The 20,754-nt window shown below is 40.7% G+C and overlaps 1 protein-coding gene across 1 annotated transcript in view; it reads left to right on the top strand.

Moving 5' to 3' along the window:
• The window catches only part of ncanb (neurocan b), a 146,365-nt gene extending 138,068 nt beyond the window's left edge, over positions 1-8,297 (top strand). Inside the window, exons 15-16 of the mRNA XM_075485086.1 lie at positions 458-640; positions 1,720-8,297. Of these exons, the coding sequence (XP_075341201.1) occupies positions 458-640; positions 1,720-1,856 (320 nt within the window). The 3' untranslated portion in view covers positions 1,857-8,297. The remainder of the gene's footprint in view (positions 1-457; positions 641-1,719) is intronic.
• The last annotated feature ends 12,457 nt before the right edge of the window (positions 8,298-20,754 follow it).

Below are 20,754 nucleotides of genomic sequence, written 5' to 3'. Positions count from 1 at the left end.
ACAATCACTGAGTGAGACTATCGGAGTGCTTTCCTGAGGCTTTTCCTTCCAGTCAGTGTCTGAGCAAGTCGTCAGTCTCTCCCTCGCAGCTTCTGTAAACATTTTCCCTATCCTGCCTTCACTCTTTATGTGTCAGTGTCGCAGCTTTGCCCACTCGCTCCCAGACTGGGACAGACACGCCATCCTGCAGACACTAAATCCATATTTTGATGTTTATGCTGTGCTGGTGTTCTAAGAAATGCTTTAGTCAAGTCCTGCATTGGGTTTGTCTGTGCGTTCTTAATATTTGTATAAACAAACATGTTTTAGTGAAGCACAATGATAAGGTGAATCCAACTAAAAGGCCTTATCATGTAAAGACCACCTTTATTAACTGTACCCTCATTGGAGTGCAGGAAATACAAATAAACAAAAGTTGACAACCTGATTAATCGTATGTACTTGTTTCTCTCTGCAGTGCTTTGTGGATCCCCTCCCACTGTGGACAATGCCTTCCCGATAGGTCGAAAGCGTTCGCACTATGACATCCACTCTGTAGTGCGCTACCAGTGCGCCGACGGCTTCCTGCAGCGTCACGTGCCCACTGCTAAGTGTCGTGCCAACGGGAAGTGGGACCGGCCTAAAATCATCTGCATAAGATGTGAGTTCTCCACTCCAAGGTTTTTAGCAGACAAGACTCACAGTTCTGTTTTCATTTGTTTTATTTTTGGCATCACCACAGGTCCGAAACACCAAACATCCTACAATAACTGCCCTGAGGCATTCTGTCACCATGTGCATTCAGGCTCGCCAGCCCCGCTCTCATTATTAATAATTGTGAGCAAAAGGATTGCTGTGGCTGCAGCCTGAATTAATTCCCCTGGGCTTGCTTAGAAGTGACTGGATATCCTTTGAAGTCTTTCATGCTTGAGGTTGGATTTTATTTCATTCCGTTTAGACTTTTCAAAACAGATTTTTAAAGTAGGTTCCAACTCCATGCAATACAATAGATATGTGCTAAAAAGGACGGCAGTTCAACCACATTCCATATTATAAATGCTGTAATATGCAAAACACATGAGCAAAGTAAACGGGTATCTGTTCGAAGACTTTTTTTCAAAGTAAGTGAAATAATGACGTTGCACTGTCATCACAAAATGCCTCTATTTTTAGCAAAGTGGGTCATCCACAATCTACAAGCTGAGCTTTGTATTTCACTTCACTCAACTCAGAGTGTGACAGTAATGATGAAATACTGACAGAATGTATCTTCTTTTCAAACTGATAAAGATTCCATTGTTTGTGACTCTTTATCTGTGGGGTGAGTTGTTTTTTTATGGCACAGAGTTGTAATGTTATCATTCACTGCAGATGACATGTCTTTGTTGCAAACCTAGTGAGGACGGTCAAATAGAATTTGGCAGCACACCACAGGAACAAGCTCATACTGGGGATGTGAGTGTGTGTGCCCTTGCTCCCGGTTTAAATAATCTGAAAATAAAACAGTGGAAGTGGAAACAGTTGAAGCATCTACAGAGAACAGGTGGTTTTGACCTTGCTGCATTTTTTATTTCATTTCTTACCTGTTTCACCTGCTTCCGACTTTCTATGTGAATGCCTCCGACGCTCGCCTGTGATTCATGTCCCTCTTACATCAGACTTTCACTGTTGCCTTTCACCATATTCTATCGCTGTGATACTTCTTTAACAACTGTCGCACCCTTCCTTTTATTTCCTCAGCCCGGCGAGCCCATCGTTACCGGCGCCACCACCACAAGGGCAGAAGGGAGCGCAGGAAGCACAAGAGGCACGGCCACAGAGAGGGAGGCCACCACGGAGGAGAGCTGGGCCAGGGCCACAACCACGCCCGCTTCTGAACCAAAACAAAAAAATGATCACCCACCTACCTTTTTCTCCTCTGCAGCAAACTGCAGTTTGCCTGTGTCCTTCCCATTCCCATTTACTCAAACACAACTTCACAATTACAGCCCAAAAACGCTCAACCCAAGCACCCAATCCTAGCACTACATGTCCCCAGCCCCGGTTCTCAGAGTCCGCCTGCATCATAGTCAACTCTGAGGCCTGTCACTTGCTGCCAGGTGCCGCCAGGACTATAAGAAAATCCTCAGTTCCCTTCTTGCTCTCTTTCTCTGTTTTACCTCCCGGTCCTAGCTTTTCTGTCTCTCATCTGCCCTCTTTCTTGATCCGGTTACTCGCCCTTTGAGCTCAAAATGGGGCTACATTGACCTGTTTTGAGAACGAAAAGATTAACGACCTTTGAGTTCCACCCTGAACATTCTTTGGAGAGAAGTGTTTTAGTACGAACTGTAAATATGGATGACATCATTGAAAATGCTGTATCAAAGTCAGACAAGTCAATGAAGACGTTGTGTTGTTGACTTGAGCCTTTTGTCTATTGAACACACGGTTATTTTTTACAAATACTTAGTGTTTATTTCCTGACTCTGCTGCTTTTGGTTTGCCCTTTGTAAGAAACTGTACTAGACTCACAGCGACGCTGAGTTATTTTGAAACAGAGTTAATTGATTTTTGAACCAGAAGCAGTTGTGATTGAATTATTTGATTGTTAGCGTTGTATCTTCTTGTCAGTGTGAGACAGTTGCTTTAGATCAGATGATGAACCCCCAGAGGAAAATGGAAAACACATCCCGCCTCCATGCAGTTCCATCACGTCACACCCACACATCAGTCACTTTTCAGAAGCGCTGAACGATTTCCAACAGTTCCCACTGTGCCAGACATCCACACCTGTCACTGCCAGGGGTTAATCTGCATGTTCAGTGTCACTTTGTCTCAACTCACCTCAGCACTTCCGCATTTGTTTTTTACTTTTTCTTTTTTTCATAATTTGTGTTGCTGTAGGAATGTGTGCTGTGAACTATCCATGGTGACGCAGCAGGGGGAAGTTCCTCTCATGTGTCTGTTTCTCCTTTATTTTGGAGTTTATCTGCCATTGTAGTTTTTCGGAGCAACTGTATTGTTCAATCACTAAGACCTCCTTTTGCGACCTCGTGAAATGGTGCAAATGAGAGACTGGTGTAGAATGAACTGTGGTTCACAAATTGTCTTCATGGACTAATTTCTCATTAGCAGCCAAGTTAGCTGTAGATCCACCATGTATTTGCACAAACCATAAGTAAGACATCTGTTTCATCCATGACTTGTAAGTTAACTGGATTACCGTGAGATCTGTGAAATCACAATCACCCATCTTGCCAGGCCTCCAGCACAGATCATATATAAGAAATGTGCAAAGTCACAGGGACGACCCCCTTTTATTTGTTTACAGTTTTGAATTTATGAGACTATCATTTTCCCATTGCCATTTTGGAAATTATAGGGCTTGAAGTAGATACTTTTGGATGAGAAATACGAGCTGGAGGGAAGAGATATTTGTTTTTGCTGTTGGTTTTGCTTTAATGGGGTTTTGTGAAGAACTTATGCGTCTGTTTAATCGGTGTTTTATCAGCAGTAGACAGCAGTCGACACACTCTCAGTTTGGTGGGGCAGGAATCAGTTCTGCTGATCAGCTCAAAAGTCCACTGGTCTAAGCCCAAAAATTGAACCGCTCGACAGAGAAAAGAAAAAGAAGCCTGCAAGGGCACAAACACTTCCCTGAAGGACACTAACTGCACATGTAGTGACAAAGAAACGTGGATAAACTGGTGAAGAAAATAGTGAAGTAAACAACTGTCTGATGCTTAAGTCATGTCATAAAAAATGGTGCTTTATATAACATTCCCTCAAAGAGCAATGACATTTTTGTTGTTTTGAGTTGCTTCAGCTGGAGAAAGTTCTCTCTTATGTTTTGAGAAGTTGTTGTTACAGCTTCCTGTCAGAATTCCTCCCTGATTATCCAGAATGAGAGGGCTCTGCCCACTGCAAGTAAGACATTAGTGACTCATACGTACTTTGTACAACAAAAAAAGAACCCTTTCATATCATTATTCTCAGAAGGAGGGAATATTGAGTCACTCCGTGTTTCTTGAGAGCAGTGTTGTTGTTTTTTAAGGCTCCTAGCAGTCATCAGAGGTATTACATTTTAATGCACCTCCTCACTGGCTTACTGTCTTAGACCCAATGGCTATGTCCATTCTTCATATGCAGTCTTTGACTATAAGCTTTGGGCCTCTTGCTAATCCACATTAGCTTGGAACAATCTATTTCCTATATTAGTAGCTACAGTTTGATATTTTAAGGTGTGATAACAGCCAACGGTGCCAGTCCTTAAATAAGTTAGTCTATATGCTAATGGATTCAGAATAGAATAGAATAGAATTTATTAATTAAATGATGAAACGATAGAGGCAATGACAATTTGTATCTGTAGAGAGACACAGAAAGGAAACATGTGGAAAGCAGTATTATCTTTCACCGGAGTTGTGTGTCTCACATATATAAGACGTGTATGTATGTGGCCAACCTCGTCACAGCATATTTTACCTGAAAACAGCTGCTTCCTGTGGCTACACTGGGGAGAACGGTGAGACTGAATCTTAAAGCAAGGTAATAACCATAATCATTAGATGATTAAGAGGAGCAATTGATTCAATAACAGCTCATTTATTTAGAGGAACAGCAGTGGACTGGTCACTGAACATCTCCTTTTGCTTGACATAATATCATCAGACCACCACTGTCTTTATTAATCAGTTCAAATATTTTACAGACTAAACGACTGGATTGACAATTTTATGTAGTGATCTGCAAATGTAACCGGTCCTCTAAAGCTGATGGCTGTAAAACCAAAACTCCATTAATGAAAGGTATTTACACAGTTAGAAGGATGTTTTTTTATGAAAGAAGAGACAGACACTGGGCTTTTGCTCATAGTTTTGTGTGCTTAGGCCCTGTGTGTATGTGTTGATGTTTTGGGGCACTAATGGTGACTGAGGCCCTTGTCGATAATGATATGCTGCTGTCTCTGGAGCAGACAGAATCTCACAGCTGCTCACACATGAACTCGGCCCTGCTGCGTGCCCTCGTTTAAAGAGGGGATTGAGGTGGATAGAACAAGTGCTTTGCCGTCTTTTCCTTCTCCTTTACTGACCGGTTAAATTGCTGTTTTTGAAAACTAGGATTATGACCCAAACACTAACTCAAACTCTTTTTTTTTCCTCCTTGTTTCTCCATCTTGTTATGGCTTTTCCTTCACACTTCTATGCTTCAGTAGCATTTATCCATCTTTTTATGTGGATAAAGTGGATGACACCAGACCGTTTCAAGTTTAACCCACCTTACCTGAGAAAGATTTTAGCAGATTTTCTAAAGAGTACTAAAGAGAATACTAAAGGGGGATCAGGTTGTATGAAGTCATGTGAGGTAAGAAAGTCAAACCTGTGCACATTAATTTGCTGCCTTTGTTTGCCTCCTCTAACCTTGGCAATGACAACAACAGTGAACCTACACCTCTGTATCAGTTTAATTAATCTACTGCATGCTTAATTAACAAGTTGCATTATCTGCACAACCACAGAGCTGTGATGACAGGGGAAGGGTAATGCTGACGGACAGCCAGTGGAAGGAGCATCGTGTCTGTCCAAGCTATCAAATCCCTTTCACTCTGTAGATGTCAGTCTGACATGAGCTGCTTTTTTTTTTTGCTTTTTTTGTCTTTCCTCGAAAATGGTTTGACCATGGGTGGATGAATGAAAGGGCAGGCAGACGCCCCTTAAACTGCTGAGCTGATGGCTAGAGACAGGGTAATTACAGTTGTGTAAAGGTTCAGCTGTCTGACAGGACTACAAAAAAATGTGATGAAGCGTTAAGGAAAAAAAATATAGGTGACAAAATTGGATGAAATTAAAGGAAATAACTGGAGGGAGTGAAGATTTTACATGCTAAAAACATGCTAAAAAGAGATTGCGAGTGTAACTGAGTCTGCTGTTCTGTCACGTGTTGCTGTACAGATTATTCGGTCTACCACAGGTCTGTCATTGATTTATGTAAATCTTCAATCCTCAATTAATTAGATTTTTGAACTGACAATGTTATGTCTTCCCCTAAAAGTTCAAGAAGCCAAAAGCAAAGCAGACAGGCACATAAACAGATGTGTGGGTCATGTGTGTTTGTGCGTCTCTGAACAATAAATGTCTCTATTGGCACATCCTCTGAGACTGGACGGATATTTAAAAGGTGTCTAACATTCCCACCTGCAGAGACAAAGTTCTCACCTATACAATTCAAATACCCACCTTCTATATAATTTACCCCTACGCACATCAAGCCCTGTTTTTGTTTCTTAATCTTCTCCTCTCTCAATCCTCTCACCTTCCCTCTCTGGGCACTATTGTCAAACCCTCAGGCAGGCAACCAGACAGCTTAGAAGCCTCATTATTTTGATTCCTAATTGTAAAGATGAGCCAGTTAACAGAGGTTTCTGCCAGCTGTCTCAGCAGCAAACATCGAGTCCTGAATGTCCTCACAGCCACTGGGCCTCCTCTCGCTTATTGTTATGGTCACCCCGTCATTCCACTGACTCTCAAACTTTCAGTGTTTGAGCTTGATGGCAGGTGCGCAGTGGCCAATTATATGCAAATAAAATACTACTTACACACTAAACTCTCACGTCCAAGCATATAATGTCAAATAATAAATGCCTCACAAGTCCTCATTATAAAAGAACTTTGCTCGGAGAGCTCATAACGCAGTAACCTTGCTAAGAACACACGCAAATAAAAGACTGCGCTGCAAAGAGTCGAAGCAACACACTAAAAAGCTGCAAATAGCACAAATGTTCTCTTCATTTGAAATTTGGTTGGAGTTACAGTGGGAAATAACTCCGGCGCATATATGTTTGGGTTCAACAGGGTTCTCTTAATGTTCGCTGTAATATGAGTATGGGACACTCCTGGCCTCATGTCCTTGGAAGTAATACTTGAACCCTTTAAATACAGAGTATCACTTTCGTCACATATCTGTGCATACAGGTTGTAAATGGAGGAATCCAAAGTTTGTTGGGGTTTAAGATGTGACTGAACCATGTTTGTTCCCGTTTGGAGGAGTGATGGAGGAGCCCGTGGGTCTGATGCAGTAACCGCTCATGATGTTTCAAGTTTATTAGGAAACCTCACCTTGCCTGTTTTGTACTTATTTTCAGTGGAAACAAGCAGCAGTTTAGAATGAGTACACGTATGAGAGTGTTTGTGCCCGCTTGTGGGACCATCTGCAAATTGGAACATCTACTGGTGACTGTTGACCTGCTGCATTAAAAGACAGCACTCGTCAGTAATGACAGCCTGATAAGAGCGGTAGAAGCTGCTGTCTTTCCCCATTTGCACAAAGACTGACTATTGATTTCACGATTAGGCTGTCTGTCCTGGACTCTTATTAAGCCTGTCAATGGTATTGATGGTGCAATTGCATTGACTGACCGCTTAACGTTTTGTACATGACAGGAAAACGGACAGTCGTAGTTCACAGCTCTCCTCTGTGTCCCGTGTAAATGCACAAATATGTTTTGGGTTTTTTTTTTGCATCTTTCTTTTTTTTTATTTCATATCCATCTCATTTTCATATTCTCGTGTCAACTGTTGCATCACTTCCTCTCCGTTCAGTATCATCTACAGGCACTGCCCTAGTGGTATTTGCGTGGCATTACATCTCTGCCTGATACTGAGTTGAGACAATTTATCATTGTCAGGAAAATGTCTGTATCCATTTGGGAGGGATAAATGAATGGAAACATGTTCCAGCAGGAAAATGATAAATGACTGAGACAAACGCAGTGCTGGAACCAATGACAAATGTCTCTTTTTCTTCTCTGTTGTATATCCTCTCACAGGTTTATCTCATCCTTTCCTTGGAATCCATTTAAACTCTGGGTGTGTTTGTTGCTTAGCCTCCCTGGGCCTTATTCACACAGCCTCTGTACATCCAAAACCCAGCTCCTCCTCATCCCCCCTCCCTCCTGCTCACAGAACAGACTGCTCTCGTGAACTGCTGCAATAAATAAATAAAAAAACGAAAGAAAGAAAATAAAACAGAGGTGCTTCGGTCAACACACACCCTGCAGGAAAACCAGAAGCAAGGAGATGCTTTGCCATACAGGCGAACTTTGTCTTGGCTCTGTTCCCTGCACAGCACTTGAGTTTGCAGCTAGCTGTGTGTTCATTCTGACTGTGAACACAGATGCAATATAAACCTGCAGCTAAGGTTGTCTCGGGCTGTGTTAATAAGATCCACAAGTATTTATTCATATTTATTGATGTATGTTCTTATAAATTCCAGTCCTGTCACTGTATTATATTCTTTACAAGATAAATGATCATTAAAGGAAACCCTTGTTTGGATCCGTATCTGCTTGGTTGGAGTGGTTATTTGTTTACAGTCCGTTTGATTTATTCAAAGCCAATATACATAACAATTTGTTTATAATGAAAAATGTTTTTATACTTTTTGCAATTATTTCTGTTGGAATAAGGGGCCGAAACCATTTTCGGCAACCCTTTTTCAATACTGTATCACATTGAATTTCAAACTATTTAATTTGGTGATTATACTTCGATGCATCTTCTCGATGGAATGCTGACATGAACAAAAGAAAAGGGAGAGGATAGGACCTCTCCAAAAGACAGTTGGACAAGAGTCGTGACGACAGAATCAAGAATTAGGTGAGTTTGATAGTGTAGAAAAAACTTTAGTGATAAAGCGTAGCAGTCAAAAGGGAAAATGTTCCTTATTAAACTGCATCCGCTTCAATGCATTTGCTTGTAACCAAATCAAGCAATTTGTTAAAGTTGATTATTTTTTCAATGTACAACACGAAGACTGCCAAAACACCTGGGACTAAGCTAAAATCATTCGATTTCACTATGTTAAAGGATTATTTTAGCAGAGAAAAAATAGTGTACAGACAAGTTCAATATTGTTCAGTTATCACACATCATGCTATGTTGTAGCATTCTGAGTCATAAACATTATTCAACAACACAAGTTTCCTACTATCAAATGTTTCTGCCAGCGATGAGTGTCATGTTCCTAATATGTTCCCTTCTCTTTCCTGAACCTGTTTCCTGTCATTTAAAGTTTTTTGTTTTTTTGGTGAGTTTGGGTGATCCAGTCAGGAGTATTAAGGAGCCGCCTTCATGATTATTTCTTTTCCCCTCAGGTGTCAGCATGTCAATTGGCTGTTTATGTCGAAAGGTGTCCTCCTGCATGTCACCATTTTTAAAATCTCCTTTATCATGGTAATTCTCAGAGCTGCAGCAAACACTAAGGCCTGGTTCGTTCACTGCATCCGTATCTTCATGCGTAAAACTGATTGGGACTCCGAAGACGCACACGCAGTTTTATTCACAACACCTTGTAGTTCAGTTACGCCAAGGTCTCTCATTAAAAGCATTCATGTTGTTCTTCTCTTCATCTTTTGTATGTGTTTTTTTTCTCATTTCTGAATGGAGATTGATATCCAAATGCATAGCGTTTCAACAACATTTTGGCACAATTTGTTTCAAACTGAGATTCTGTAGTGCTGCAGAAGAACAAATTGTTTGTCTATGGCTGTTTTCTAGGATATTTTAGTAAGAATAAAGAAGCCCCGGAGGCTTTTTTTTTTTTTTTCTATACCCAAATTTTAAATCCTGACCACTCTCTTACTGACACAGCACTGTATGATGGAGATCATTAAGATTTAATTGTGCTGTCCCTGTGAGATACATGAATGATGTCAGGCATTAAACTCAAGTGTCAAAATTTTTCTTTGGAAAAACATACTTAATTGCAACCCCCTATATATATATATATATATATATATATATATATATATATATATATATATATATATATATATATATGTAATTCAGTACCTCTGTACCTCTGTATATATAAAGCAGTTACAACAGGTGCAGAGATTATGTATTAACTTATTTACATGTGGGAAGCAATAAACCAGCATATGATGTGAGCACTAGAGAAAAGAAGGAAGGAAGAAATTTGGTCAGTGCTTTTCAACAAGGAAGTCAGTCAGCAAATAGAACTAAACCATAGCCATCTACAAAAAACATGAGATTAATGTACAACCGTATATAACTGTTGTTGCAGAGTGAATGTTATCTCACTGCTTGGTTAGAGGGCAGCGCCCCTTTATTAGGTGTTTTTCAGAGAGAACACCTGTGTGCTACATGGAAGCTATTCCGACTACTGGCTAGTGTGTATATGTGCCGGCAATTGCTAGTAAAAGAGCAAACACGGTACCAGACGTCTGCGTGTATTATTCTAATACCAGTTCACCACTCGGGTTACTACAACTGTTATATTGATGTGTCTCTAACATTGAAAAGTTTTTTTTTTTTTTGTATGAACGCATATGATATATTTATTTTCAATCCAAGCACTTGAATAAAGCTTGATTCAAAGCTTCAACTGTGTGTCCTCGTATCCTGTGAAAAGGGTATGATTTTAAAGAGCCGTCCTTTCAGTTTCTCATTCCTAAAAATCTTAATCAAACTCTTGGTTGGCCCTCAACATTGAAAGTGTGTCGTCATTATCATTGTGTTCCTTTGTGTGTGAGAGATTTTCAGTTTTCTCAGCCCAAGCACCTCTTTGACCTCTCTGTGCTGTAAGAGATCCAACATTTTTTTTTCTCTGCCAAAATATGAATAAAACCAATGCAATTTTTCTTCCATTTTTTTTTTCTTTATATATTCCAACAATATCTGGCTGAAGCAACAAAGTGGGTTGCCAAGGGCGAATCCCTCAGAGGCACAACTGAAAAAGCGTAGGATGTAGAAGGGGAGAGGAAGGAGGAAAAAGACAAGTGAGTGATCAAAGGTAGGAGAAAGGAGAGAAGATGGTGGTAGTGATTTGATTTGGCAGCAAACAGTTTCTGAATACATCTACTGTTGTGCCATGTAACCTCAGTACACCTTCAGTTCACCTGAACCCTCGCAGCATAGTTTTCACTTATGAATAGATGGCTTCATTACCCCACAGCAGTGTCTCCAGTGAAAATACAACTTGCCCCCATCTGTGTCTCTCTCCTTGCTCTGTTTTCTTCTCCTTCTCAACACTTTTGATAAGTGACTGGCTCATTTCATTATTATTCTGAAACACAGGAAGAAGCCATAGTGCTGGGTTCTATTTTCCTCCAACAATCAATCACACTTAATATAGAATCTCCTTTACATCCTCCTACTCTGTTCTGGCTGGCTCAGCTCAGTGAGTTCAGAGCAGCTTATCAGGGAGTTTCTCCTAAATTCGTATCTGAAAATGACCTTCAGCTTTCCTCTGTTGCTGTGCAACAATGAGAGATTTGTCTCAGCTGCTGACATTCAGAACCAAGATGCAACTCTGCTCTCTGACATGTCCCTGAAGCTTGCAGAAACATGCACAACCATCCTTCTCGCAGAACTTTCCCACATAAAGCAACCAAAGGAATAAGAAGCTCACTATTCCAAACCCAGACTTATCTTCCTCATTATGTAACTGTGAGATGTGCAGATAAATTAGAGGCCTGAAAAGAATGCTCATCACCTTGTTCCTGGGTCGATATCAGGCGCATCTGGCAGGCGTGACGAATCGATGGGGATCTTTGGCATTATCCTGCATTGCCACTGACACGACACTGCCAAAGTTCAAGAAGATTATGAAAAAAGGAGTTTAGCATCATCTTAGGTCTAACACCTAAGATGAGTCTCTCACTCAACCTCTAGTCTTCCAGAATTACTGTTTTTATTTCACGCTCAACATAAAAGGCCGGATGGGAAAACACACATATGCAGTGCGTGCACACTGATGCGAGATTAATGCACTTCTTAACCCTGTTTATCTTCCTCATCTTTATTGCTGCCAGGTTGTTGAATAGCTCCATGACAGCCCATTTACAACAGCCTGTGAATCTGCATATGCGTCCATCTTAATGGTGGCACGCCGCAGATGGTGCAGCGTCATCTCACTAACAGTTACTTTTACAGTTTGTGTGTGCGTGTCTGTGTGTGTGTGGCATGAATCAGTGATGAGGAGCAAAGCCAGAAAAAGCATCAGCATGAGCCAGGTCTCATACACCACTGGCCACTCGTGCTGCTCTGCCAGCTGTGTGTGCACTGTGCTGTGTTTCACTGAATGACCCATCTGATGATCTGCAAATGTGGCTTGTTGTTGAGTTAGTTTTGGCACTATCAGGACTGAAAAGTTAATTATTCGGTTAGTTAGTGAGTTAGTTAGTTAGTTAGTTAGTTAGTTAGAGAGCAGCTTTGACTCAGGAGGTCAGGCAGTCATCTGCCAATCAGATGGTCTGTCAGTCCACAGGCTACAAACTGTAGAGTTTAAGAAGGGCTGCATGCGTCTGTAAGTGATTGGCTGAATCCAACTTGGAGTGTAAAAGCACTCTGAGTGGTCAGCAAGATTAGACTGTTAAAAGGACTGCTATATAAATGCAGTCCATTCACTATTCCTAAGAGCTTAAGGGCAACTAGACTTCTTTGTGGTTCTTAAAGAAGTCGTCTCAGCTGAAAGGCAGTTTTAAAGTAATTGGTGGGAAATATTGGCCTTTTAAGCAGTAGAAGTCACCAGACCAATGTGTGGGTCGTTTAAGTCATTCTCATCAGTAAGTTGTTTACCTGTTGGAAAGAACACGTTTTGGTCACCGGATCCAAGGTGTGAATGGTTGTGAAACTGTCTGGTGAGCAGAGACAATGTTGCATTGTAGGTGCTGGGAAGGGGATACCTGAGACCACCTCCTCTGTTTAAAGATGTTGTTTCCAGTTTAGCATAGATGGCTTCCTTGACTCCTCTCTCAAACCATCTATATTCTCTGTCCAGAATGTGTACATTACTGTCCTCAAGTGATTGCTCCTTCTCCTTGAGATGTGGTGTCTTGACCTGAAGAGCTGGCTCTTCAGTGTTGTGCCTTGCGCTTCTGAAGCTGTTGTTTGGTCCCTCCTTTATAAAGGTCCATACACTCCTCACTGCACTGCATATATGACACCACTCAGTTTTTGTCAGGTGTTTTGTCCTTTGGATGAACCAATCTCTTTCTGAGGGTGCTCTTGGGTTTGCCATGTTTGGAGAAGATCCTTAGAAGTTTGTTTGCGCCTGTCGTTCTTAGCATCTCTGATTGTATTGTTTGGTCCAGGTTTGTTCAGTGATTCAAGAAAGACCCAGTTTGGATATCCACAAGTTTAAAGTCCTTTCTTGAGGTGTTGGTGTTCCTTTTGTTCTCCCTCAGCCTTAGTAGGGATACTCTCAGCCCAATGATGAAATATTCTGATGACGGACAGTTTTTCTTCTACAGCTAGTGGATGATGTGAGTCTGTGTGTGTTGGTTTCCGGTAAACCCCAGCGTTGAGACCTCCGTCCTCCTCAACATGCTGAAAACAACTAAAAAAAAAGCAGGTTGTTGTCAACAAGCAAGAACTAGAACTGAAGAAGCCTATCAGAGGAGAGCTAAAATGTCCTCAAGGTTCCAAGAAGAAGTCCAGTTGCCGTTATTCAAACTTTTCGGGTTACCATGACCAGGATGCCAAAAAATCCCAGACATCAATTTTACTGTTCACTCCTGTCTAAGTCACATACTGACCACACAGATGGTGTATTGGTTTAGAACACAGAGGGTAGTCCCAACGTGTCACCTTTAGATGTGCAGGGATTCCTGATCTGGTAACATTCTACTTTCCATGTGTATTGAAATAGTGTAGAGCAACAGAAGTTAAGATAAGTGAAGAGCAGCTGTTTTAAAGTCAGTCTTGAGGTTGGCAGTCGTCTGTCTATCCTGCTCCTCCCCTCCACCCTCTGTACACGGTCTGACTTATTTGTTGATAAGCCAACACGATAGATTGAGGTTTTCTTGTCACTGTTAACTGTTGGTGCAGCCAGTGCATCATTTTCCACAGCAGAAAAATAAGTGGTAATATGCAGCTGTGGGACAAGTCACTGTGGTTTAAAAAAAGATCGTAAAGAGTTGACATGTGTCGTGACACAAAAGGCCTTTAACCAGGCGTCAGTATGTGATAAATTGGGAATAAGATTGTTGATTTAGTTGCAGCCCTGTGAGTGGTGACCTGTCCAGGGTGTGCCCTGCCTCTCGCCCGATGACCGCTGGGATAGGCTCCAGCCCCCACACAACCCCACCAATGGATTCAGCGGGTATAGAAAATGGATGGATGGATGGATGGATGGATGGATGGATGGATGGATGGATGGATGGATGGATTGATTTAGTTGCAATTGTTTGACTCAAAATAAAACGTTTGCCTGGTATTTGTAGAATTTGTAGATATTGGATACTGGACTGAATAACTCGCTGCTGTCAGTCTGAATCTTTTCTGACATGATCAGAAGGAATTTATTTTTCACCATTTGAGAAAAGAGATTTCTGTGTAAGATTGACTTCTCTATTTGAGAGCTGTCATCCTCGCCGAGACAACAGTTACTTAACTAGCTGTTGCGCTCGCTGCATGGACTTATTCCAGTTTGTTCTTTTTTATTCTGCATCGGCCACAAAAAAAATGTTGTCTTATTCTAAAACACAACACAAAATTGAATTAAAACACCTCACAAGAAAGATGCTCTGATAAAAAAAAAAACTTGAATAAATCACAATCTGGATGAAACCGTTTTTTCATGCATCGAGAACTACATTTGAATGACTATCACCAGACAACAAAAATGCCCAATGTGCATTGACCAGACTGAAATTGGACATTAAATCACAAAACCTTGCTGCTAAAGTCTTACTTTGTCCACACAACACAAAATGATCTCAACAGTGATTAAAGTCAGACGTTTGGGCTCTTTATCTCTGCCTCCTCTGGGAAGTTACTTAAAGTTTCTTAAAGAAGGACAGTGCCCACAGACCATGAAGTGAACTGTGGGGGTCCTTTGTGACAGAGGTTTGATACGGTTCACTCGTTTATGCACTTCTGCATCCATTCAGTTCCTTCTCTCCCCAGCAGGACCTCAATAGCCTGCTGACCTGCCAATTTCAGTATTCCAGGGCAGGGTAAGATACCGGGGTCCTCATCCAATCTCCCACCTTTCTGGATTCCAGACCTTTCTCTACTTCTTATTTCTTTGCCTTAGTTTTTTTTTACCCTCAGACCACTTTCTCCCACCAATAGTATCTCCCCATCACACTCTTTTTTTCTCTCTCTCTGCTGCTTTTGCTGCTGCCTTTAACTCACCATCCTTTCCCCTAACTTTGTGTTTCATACGAGGCTGTCTTCTTTCCTTCATTTCCTCCTTCCTGACAGACACACAAACACAGACCAGGACACATCTATCTATCTGCCAGCAAACACACATACTCACAACCATTCAAACTTTAATGGGTAAAACAACCCCCAGAGTAAACCATTATGGCTCCATGTCTTGATGTGTGAGCATGACAGCAGAGCAGCCAGTGGAAAGTTGAAGGCAGGACTGTGGTAAAACGAAAGCACATTTTAATTTCCACATATCTTTATTATAAGGCAAACGCTCCCATCCATTTGCCACAGTGCACTCAATTAACTCAACACTACTGCCTTCTTCTGATGCCCCTCGCTCTGGGGGAAACATCTCACCATTTGGCCAGTTAGCCATGTACACAAACCAACAATGATATATATATCAGCAGCAGCGTGCAACTACACACAGAATGTATAAGGTGTTAAGGGAGATGATTTGTGGAGATAGAGTATTTCCCATGGGCTAATGGTGTATGGATATGGGGTTTGTTTGTGTGTTTAGTCATAACAAAGTTGGGGTTCGACGAGGGATCAAACTTGCTGATTAAAAGCACCACATGGCTTTTAATCAGAAATCTACACAGTCTGTAAATTAATTGTGTGCTAAAGCTTTTAGAAAAGATCGACACAGTCGATAAAGCCACGATTTGCAATTAAGGTTTTGAGTTTCTACTTTGAAATATTATCATATCATGTTATTCATATATTTCTTTTCCAAATAATTCAATAAAGACAACAGCTCCAAATTCTGAATTAATGACTAATGAGTTCCAACAGTGGAGGGATCTCACTTTCTCCTCAGCTATATCTTGTCTGAGACAATGATGTATCTGAACTATTGATACTGTTGAGCACAGTGAAATATGACCACTACGAGGTGATCACACTTTATATGGTAACTATTTTGTCACATAGGTGTCACATGACTTTGCCTTGAACAGAGTTTGGTTAATAATGATACTGATTCTATTCCTTTTAGTTTAATCAATTAATTTGGGGGAATTCTCTGAATCTTAATGTAACATTTAATGTCCTGAAGGACAATAACATCTTGGTTGTATGGAAATGAAATAAATTCTGGGAGCAACACTGGGGTTTTTAGATGATAAACCATGTTAGTGAGTTCACATGTTAGTTCACATTCTTGTTTTATTTCCTTCACTTGTGCAGTCATTCATTCATTCTGGATTCAAGCAGTGAGTCAAGGAGTTCAAATTCCCATTCTTATCAAATCATTTAGTAAACTGAACAAACATTAATTGCAGTCATTTTCCAGAGTGTGTCGAATAGATTATGGAAAACATTTCCAAGGACATCGTAATGTATCAGGTTTTATTTTGCTGTATGAAAGCCAGTATGCACTTCAGGCCACTCCAGCCACCCACAAATCAGGTAGTGTCACACCCTGCTGTGTGAACAAGCATGAGCTGCAAGATAGAAAAAAATGCTGTATCATTTTCCTTGTGTGTTCTAAATCTCGTACTTTTTTCCCCTTTAAAGTAATGGCTGCAGAGTTTACACCGTATGAGCGAGTGATTTAAAGTGCAATGTTATGACAAGGCAGTAAGTCTCTGTTGTTTGCATGCAGCAAAGAACAGCACGTAATATGTAAGGGCAGTTGGAGGGAGTCATGAAAGCAAGGAAATAGCAGTGGTTAGGTATGTGATTTGAAACAGCAACATGTTTGTAATAGTGATTGTTTCATGTTTAAGCCTGTTAATTCTCATTTTCCAGATTGTCTTTTTTTGTCTTAGATTGTCTTGGTTATTTCCTGCATGTTTTTTAACCTAACCTGGATTTTGGATTCTCAGTCTCCTCCCTTTGCTCAGTTTTTCTGCCTGTTTTTTTCATTTCTTTACCTTCATGCTGTGGATTCACGGGTCATGCTTTTCGGCTCTTTTCTTGGCCTTGAAGCTGAGTGACATAACGAAACTACAGGATGCTTTCTGCATGTCATAGGCCTCTAATTCCTGCTTTTATTTCCATCTGATGAAGGCATAAGTTAAAACACCAATTCAGTCTAAATAAAGGGGACAACATTGTATTTGTAACAGATCTGACCAAACAAGTCATGCTTCTTAAATCCTTTATTGTTGGCATTATTATCTTAAGGAGGGTAAAAGCAGACAGTCAACAAACTTTCATTTGTTTATGCCTTTAAATGCCAAGTGTTAATAACAATGTCAAGTGTCAAGTTTTATGTTCTTATCACTGGTGAGCCAATACTAAAAGGTTATGTGAAAACACCACAGTGCAGTAATGGAGAGTATCATCACTAACACAGACTTCATGCTTTTTTAAATAGTAAGAACAGTTGACAGCATGCTGATGTTCCTCTGCTTGGTTGCCACTGAGAGAATCAATGATGAGGTGCAGTGCATCCATAATTATTACGCCTAAAATTGTTAGATGGGATCATCAAATTAATTTGGCTGCGTGTGAGTGGATTCTCTGAATGCTATATGCTCCGCTACCTTTACTCTATCTTTTCAGAGTTTGTGAATACACAGCCGTCAGTAATGATCCAAAATAAGAAAAACACAGGGTGACGAGGCAGGTCTCTTTTTAACCACAGAGTGAGTATACTCTCCGTATACACTGACTGGATTACTGGCTGCTCAAATGGAGAGGACCCTCCATCAAAGGCATGGGATACACCTGTGACAAACGAGTGACAGGTGTTAATATCTGTCATTTAAAAAAAGGCATGCAGACCTGGTAATAGTGTAATTAGTCTGAGGGGAGGAAAAACTAGGAGGATACTCACCAGATCTATGCCACTAGATCTAACTAGGTTTAAATGCAAACACCTGTTAGCTGTACCAATGGCATGTGTGTCTTATTTAATTTATTCCATCAGTATGCTTGACCGATGTTGTTTAATTTGGTTTCTTATGTCACCTTTTTGCCACTTGACCCCTACCTCTGCCTCTGTCTCAGTACTGTTTGTAGACCCTGACCTCTGTCACAGGCTGATAAATGAGAGCCGTCTCATCTCTCTGTACACTAGATTGTGCGGCAGTCCTCTGTTGTCATAAGGTCACCTAATTTAATTTCAAGCTCAGAGGAAAAGATTATACAGCCTGATGAAATGAAGACAGCACTGTCATCTTCTGAGCAAACTAGTTTAAGGGATTTGCTTTATTGCAGCTTTATTGCACTTCTCTTGCTGCACCATCTTTTTGCCCGTCTGTTCCTTCGGCCTTTACCTCAAATCTTTACTCAATTAAGGGATTGTGAAGAAGCTTTAATCAAGCTTTAATGTTTTGTCCCATGAGGACTGACTTGTTGAGTTTACCATCTGTGGAATGTGTTGATTTGTTTGCTGAGTTGGCCCAATATGTGGCAACTGTTACTGTTATCAGTCTTGCAAACAAAAGCATTGTGCATGCATTACATGTCCGCACAGTCTAAGACTGAAGTATTGTCTGCTGTTTGCAATGACTTTACTCTTGTATAAAATGCAGTTTGCATTTTAAATGTCAAACAAAGTGAATTTCAATTAGTACCAAAACCTTGAGCAAATAAAAAAAGTGCCATAGTGAATCAAATGGGATTCATTGCTTGTTAATTTAGTGGCTGCGACTCTATATTCGTGCAGCATTGCAAATTGAAAGGGCTGTGGAGAGTGGTTGAGAATACTCAGTAACATAAATCATCAAAGCTTGCTTCAGAACATTTCTCTCTTCTAATTTATAGAATCGCATAAATCAGTCAAAAAGTAGCTAAGTTTGTCATGACTTTGTCACAAATTTTGTTCATGTTGCCAGACTCACAATGAACTAAACTAGAATACATGCGGCCAGTTGCTATGACGACGGCATGGTTTGGTGTGCTGCGTTGGCACAACACCAACATGCTCCCACTCAGGGCCGTGTTCACTGCTCAGCAAACACTCAAACGTTTGAGTCAGAGGGAGGCACATTTTCCACACAACTGAGAATTTATTACTTAACCGTGCTCGCATAAATGATTTATAACCTGTCATTATGTTTACCCAAAGTGTTCAGAGTATTCAGAGATTAGCTGACAATAATGAATAAAATAAAACAATAATTTTTATTAAGGCAAAGTTTGGTGAGCCTCAAGTAGGTTTTAGCCGAGCACCAGCTGACTGTTTACTGAACATCAGTAAGAGGCTGCACCCCTTTAGTTTGGATATGAGACACAGTGGAATGTAGATATAGTGCAGATTTTCATCGCTCGCAGAATAATAACTTTTGTGATTGTCTGAATTTTTTTCTTGCACTCACATTGACTTAAACCCGCCAGTGAAACCCACAGACCCCAGCAATCTTGAGCCTGGATGACCCATCCATTCACTCATCTTCTGTACATTCCTTATCCAATTCATGGTAGGCTGGAGCCTATTTCAGCTTTCATTGGGCAAAATGCAGGGTGCACCTGTCATGATGCATGTGTTTTGCATTTTGTAGTTTCCTATATTACGAGTTTTTCCTATGTTTTGGTTTCCTTGTTGGTCATTATTTATTCCTGTTTTATTTTATAGAGTTTCCTCCGTGTCTGTTTAGTTTTACTTCCTCTCCTTGTCAAACCTGAGATGCTTTGCTAATTGTCTCACCTGTCACTTATTTTGTCATTAGTTTCCCCGGTATATTGACTCCTGGTTTTCAATTGTGCTTTTGCCAGCTCATTTCACGCTGTTACTCGTGCCTCTTGTGTTTTTCTTGATGTCCTTTGCTGCCTTCAATGTTGGTTTCAGTCAGTCAGTCAGTCAGTCAGTCACTTTGTTTATCAGTTCTTCTGGTGATTTTCTCTTTTTTTTTTTTGTTCTTTTAAATTTGTTTCTATTGTTGTACTCTTTTCGTGCCTCCTGACTTACAAAAACTAATCCAAACTTTTGTCTGTTCTCGCCTTGACTGCTGTAATTAATTTCACTCAAGTATCAGTCAGGGCTCCTCACCAGTTGATCCAAAATGCCTTAGCAAGACTCATTACTGGTACAGAAAGGCTTGAACACATCATACCTGTGTTTGCCTCCCTGCACTGGCTCCCTGGTAAGACTTCATATTGATTTTCTAAACTTACTGCCCACCTTCAAAGCCTTAAATGACCTTGCTCCAAAATACATCTCACATTTATTTACCTGGTATGTTCCCTGCCGACCATTTGGATCCGCAGGTAGAGCTGCAACCTGTTCCCAGATGACAAATTGATGACAGGGACATAAGAAATTTTCCATTAGAGCCCCCATCTAATGGAACTCTGTGCACACTGAAGTCAGCCACACTAAGTCTGTAGCTACCTTTAAAGAACTCACTAAAACTTTACTCTCTGTGAAAGCCTTTGGCAATCTCTGATATATTTATCATACATTATATTATTATGTTTATTGTGAACATCCATCTGACTGATTCACCTCATCCCTTCTTGTAAAGCACAACCATTGTTAATATCAATATCATTACTATTATGAGTGAGGTTCTCTGCTGGCCAGTTTTTTTTTTAGACCGTTCACAGAATACCTCCTTCTGTGGAGGCCAATTTATTGCGCATGTGAGTAATTCTTCCTCCAAGCAGGGACATAAAAAGGATGCCAAAATGGGAACAACTTTAAGTCAGTGATGCC

Source organism: Odontesthes bonariensis, chromosome 15 (assembly GCF_027942865.1).
Source record: "Odontesthes bonariensis isolate fOdoBon6 chromosome 15, fOdoBon6.hap1, whole genome shotgun sequence".
Classification (NCBI taxonomy): Eukaryota; Metazoa; Chordata; class Actinopteri; order Atheriniformes; family Atherinopsidae; genus Odontesthes; species Odontesthes bonariensis.
The sequence above is the reverse complement of the archived record's forward strand: the minus strand, read 5'-3'. Positions and strand labels throughout refer to the sequence as shown.